Below are 5,000 nucleotides of genomic sequence, written 5' to 3'. Positions count from 1 at the left end.
ATATCATTTGAATCTACGTCAGTGCAATTGAAAATGTAGTCTGCTATTAAAACGAAGTATTGGCGCTTCAGCCTTTTTGTCAAGCATAGGAAATGTACAAATCAGGTTGGCCGAAAGATAATGCGCATTTCCTAATAATCTCTCACTGGGGCTACCATTCATATTCCAACAAAATCTTTATTCTGTTGATAAACACCGTGTTATTTGGTGTAATGTGTAAGTGCGTCTTGCACGGTGGGAGGGAAGGCCGTGCGTTGGAACAGAGGAATATCTCTTAATAGAAACTGGGAAGGAGAACGAATGGCGTTTGGTGGTGCGTTTCGAGTCGCATACGCAAAGTCACGCAATCTCTCATAATGGTTTTCCTTTTCCTTGGCAGATAACGTGCGTGCGCAACCTGTCCCTGAGATGGCTAAATTTCCATATTCCCTGTGCTTAGAAAAATGTCATTTTCATCTAAAACATTTGGAATGGGAATGAGAGGGATCGAAGTAGACTCGGATACCGCAAAGGGGTTCCGATGGCCTTCCGCGGCCGCCGCCGAACAAAAGACGGTCGCCGGAGTCGTCGCGGCTCACGACTCTATTCTTTGTAGATGGCTCACACAACAACAAAGTACTTTAGTCAACAGAATCGGAACTTCGTTTAAATGATAGTCGTGTTTGGATCTATGTGCTACATATATGGGGTAAAAAAATAAAAGCTTAAATAATGAAGAGGAGAAATGTTGACTGCTCCAAGCTTCGTAGACCGTTAAAACGGACCAAAATTGGTGAAGGATTGTACGGAAGGTAAGTTAACTTGTAAATATGGCTGACCTTAATCGTATTTTGTATCAAGGGCATTTTAATGGCAGTATTAGGTAATAAGAGGCCCGTCAGAAATCCAAGGCCAATGGCCGAGAGCGGGGTGATGGTTTCTGAAGATGTCTAGATAAGCTGTCATTCAACCCGAGGCAAAAGTTCCGCGTCACGATTTCCACTCGGACCTTGTTTTTAATTCCTCATCCAGATGATCCTAATAAAGTGGCTGCTCGTCATTGGCAGGCAAATAGGCTAACCGAAAAGAGGAGGGGACCAGCAAGATTTTATTAGTCAAATTTAGGCAATATCAAAATTGCAATAACTTGCCAAAACAGTAACAGTACTACTTTTAATTACAAACTGGATTTCGTCCCAAAAGCTTCAACTTTTTCATTTTTTTCATGTAATTAGATTATATATTAAGGAGAGGTTATTTTAGATGGAGAGAAATGCTCTACTCTGTTACTGTTGATGTAATTTGGTTTCTATCATAACTAGTGTTTGCATATGATCAACTGTATGAAGGGATCAAAATATACCCAGCTTACCAAACTAGAGAATTCCTTTAGTAAAAAGATAATGTAAATTGTGAAGTGCTCTGTCATATATCATCAAAACTGCCATAACAGTACTGGGACTTGTTCAAAAGCTATTCAGTATAGTGTCAAATAGGAATTTTATTGATTAGGTCTATTCCATATGTAATCCTTCCATATTTATTTGGTATTTTATAAACTACATTTTGGATGCACTGATTACGTAGAGATATATTCTGACAATAGTCTTCAACCGTTATAGACCATGGATTTATCTATGCTCAAGTAGAGGCAAGTTTTAAGGATAGAGGTCTAACTTTTTGAAGTAGCATTTATTAATAGAATTTCTAGCTTTCATTATAGGAAGCCTAGATTTTCCATGCCAAATGTGTTTGTCACAGAGTTTTGCTCCAAAGTTAGGGAGTTCGATCAAGATATTCAGCTCCATCTTTTATTTTTATTACTATATTTACTTTTGATTTCCATACTGAATTCCATCAGTGCTGTAAGATATGACTCAAAGGAATATTCTGTCATAAAAACTGCTTTACAGTAACTGCTCTACTTGCCAGGATAAGAAGCTCCAGTATGGACATGTGTTTATTTTATTTTCAAACCAACACATAAGTGCAAGAGTTCACCTGTAAGGGAGACTAAATGGAGGAACATTCTATCCCTGTTATCTACCACTGTATAACAGTTTGGATGATAGCACAATTACGTGGACCCGAGTGTGAGAATCATTCATCCTGCTGTCCTTCACATGGAACTGATCTCCATTTGAGCTCAAACTGATCGGTGTTCGACCAGAGAGACCGAATGTTATTGAGGGCTGGCACTGTCACTATAACTGTCTATCTACATGCTGATCCCACACCTGGATGTTGAGGTTGTGAGGGACCTACTGAAACAGCTGGTATTTGAGATGTCCCTCTTATAAAAGCATTTTTATGTAAGAATATTCCTTTAGGTCATATTTTGTAGCTAAAGTATTATATTTTTGGACAGTATGGTTAAAAATTAAAATGAAATGAAATTTAGTCTGGAAAGAACAAGTTTAAGTTGCCATGTCCTGTCTTTATCAAACAGAACTTCAGACAGACTATTTCAAGAGTGGTGTATAAAGTAAGATTGCCTTGAAGTTGAGAATGTTTCTAGAAAAAGATAAAGATGGTTGATTATCTTATTCTGAATCACTACTTTTTTGTATGACTTGTCTGGAGTGCAATTTAACCTCATTTTCTCATTATAAGAAGCTTATCATTTAAGTTTCCAAAAGGTTATAATGGGACAGAAAATTAAATAGTGTCTGTGTCAGATTTGACAGATTTGTCTAGTTTCCGTCTCTCAGGAGAGAGGAAGTCATTGGCTGAGTGTGAAGATAGTCACAGTCATCCAGATGTTGGACTCAACACATGTGAAATTTAAAGTTTTTTTATCACCAACATTACAAAAATTCAATAATAATTCACTCAAATTAGTGTCCAACATGATGAAGTAATCAAATGATCATATAATTGCAAAAACTACAGCAATTGCAAAGAAAATTATATGGGACCTTTGTCAAGTAAAAAAAAAAAAAAGGATTGCACATGTGTTCTATAGATAGATAGATAATTTTTTCAGGTATGTGCTAAGTAATTAAAAGATTTTCTGATAATGGTTATGTAACACTTCAAGTAGGTACTCTCAACTACAAACAAACCAGTTGTGCATATAAATGGGATTGTTGGAGGATTCTATAGATATTACAACCTGGAGCATATGGATTAGTCATGTTGCATATCAAATTGGATAATCAGATGTTCAGATATCCTCCAGAAAGATAGAAAAGAGAACTTTGATTGAAGTATTAACCTTAGAACTCCCAAATCTTACTGCAACCAATTAGGGAATAATCATTTTATACTTATATCCATATATATAGATATTTATATATATATATATATATATATATATATATATGTATATATGTATATATGTATATATGTATATATATATATATACGTATATACGTATATATGTATATACGTATGTACGTGTGTACGTGTGTGTGTGTGTGTGTGTGTGTGTGTGTGTGTGTGTGTGTGTGTGTGTGTGTGTGTGTGTGTGTGTGTGTGTGTGTGTGTGTGTGTGTGTGTGTGTATTATAAATATGTAAATATATGAATATATAGATATATAGATAAATATATAAATAGATATATAAATATATGAATATACAAATATACGAAGATAAAAAAAAAAAAAAAAAAAAAAAAAAAATATATATATATATATATATATATATATATTACATATATATACACATACATACACATGTATGTATGTATGTATTTATGTATGTATGTATGTATGTGTGTGTGTGTGCATCTGTCTGAGTCTGTGTCTGTGTCATTTCTCTGTCTCTCCTTTCCTCTTACTGTTTCCTTATTTCCTTGAGTCTAAAAGTAATTATTCTTTGAATATAGGAAAAAATACATGAAGAAACTAATTGTTGCATTCTCTTCACAGCACTTTTGTGTACATCAAGTTTCTCCTGGTATGGCTGCTTGTGTTGGCGGCAGATTTCCTGCTGGAGTTCCGCTTTGAGTACCTGTGGCCTTTTTGGCTGCTTTTGCGCAGTGTCTACGACTCTTTTCGCTATCAGGGTCTCGTGAGTATTGTACTGTTGTTGTTATGATGATGATGATGATGATGATGATGATGATGATGATGATGATGATGATGATGATGATGATGATGATGATGATGATGATTGTTATTATTATTATTGATATTGTTGTTATTATTATTGTTATTGTTATTGTTATTATTGATATTGTTATTATTATTGCTTTGAGGTTCTTATTATTTTATTGATGTATTTTTAATGATTAGCGGATTCAAAATGTATATATGAACTTGTGTTTTAAATGGAATTTTTGAATGCACTTTTGTAATGGGATTGGAGGTCATTCTGGTCGACCCCCCCCCCCCCCCCACACACACACACACTTTTTTCATACAAGTTATATACCCATGATGGGATTGGATCGATATCTGCCCAGCATTAGGTAAATCAAACACAACTTGTATTCTGGTGTATAAGATTTGTGTCATTTTTATTGGCCATTTTTATGGAAATGGTATATTGGATTGTAATTTAAGATTTTATGATATTTAGTTAATGTTATTTCTTGTGTGAAATTCTATAATTTTTTTTATAGTTTTTTAATATGAAGAATAGAATGGAGAATGGGGTGAGAGACAGAGAATGAGGGATGGGGAAAGGAGAGTAAAGGGGGAAGAGAAAGAGAAAGAGGGGAGGAAGGAAAAAAGGAAGAAAGGAAAGAAGAAAGAAAGAAAGAGGAAAGAAAGAATGAAAGGAGAGGGGGAGGGAAAAGGAGAAATGAAAGGGATTGGGGAAAGGGGAATAGAGGAGACTCAATTTTTGAGGGTATTTTTGTCTGTCATACAGTGATTAGTTATTGAGAGTTAAATAAACAAATAAAAAGATACAATCATTTCTTTGCCTCTTCTTCTCCTTCTTCCTCTTTCTTCTTCTTCAAATTCCTTTTGTTTTTCATTTCCATTATTTAATTATTCCTCTTTCCTCTTCCTCTCTTTCTCCTCTTCCTCCTCTTCCTCTCTTTCCACTTTTTCTCCTCTTCCTCTCTTTC

At 34.8% G+C, this 5,000-nt stretch overlaps 1 protein-coding gene across 2 annotated transcripts in view; it reads left to right on the top strand.

The window, feature by feature from the left end:
• The first annotated feature begins 577 nt into the window (after positions 1-577).
• The window catches only part of LOC122257241 (macoilin), a 27,887-nt gene continuing 23,464 nt past the window's right edge, over positions 578-5,000 (top strand). For both annotated transcript variants that reach the window (XM_086532669.1, XM_086532670.1), the window contains exons 1-2: positions 578-791; positions 3,853-3,994. In XM_086532669.1, coding sequence (XP_086388795.1) covers positions 712-791; positions 3,853-3,994 — 222 coding nt within the window. In that variant the 5' untranslated portion in view covers positions 578-711. The remainder of the gene's footprint in view (positions 792-3,852; positions 3,995-5,000) is intronic.

Source organism: Penaeus japonicus, unplaced genomic scaffold, assembly GCF_977035675.1.
Source record: "Penaeus japonicus unplaced genomic scaffold, GWHDUDI00000001_assembly GWHDUDI00000037, whole genome shotgun sequence".
Lineage (NCBI taxonomy): Eukaryota > Metazoa > Arthropoda > Malacostraca > Decapoda > Penaeidae > Penaeus > Penaeus japonicus.
This window is presented reverse-complemented; position numbering and strand designations above follow the sequence as displayed.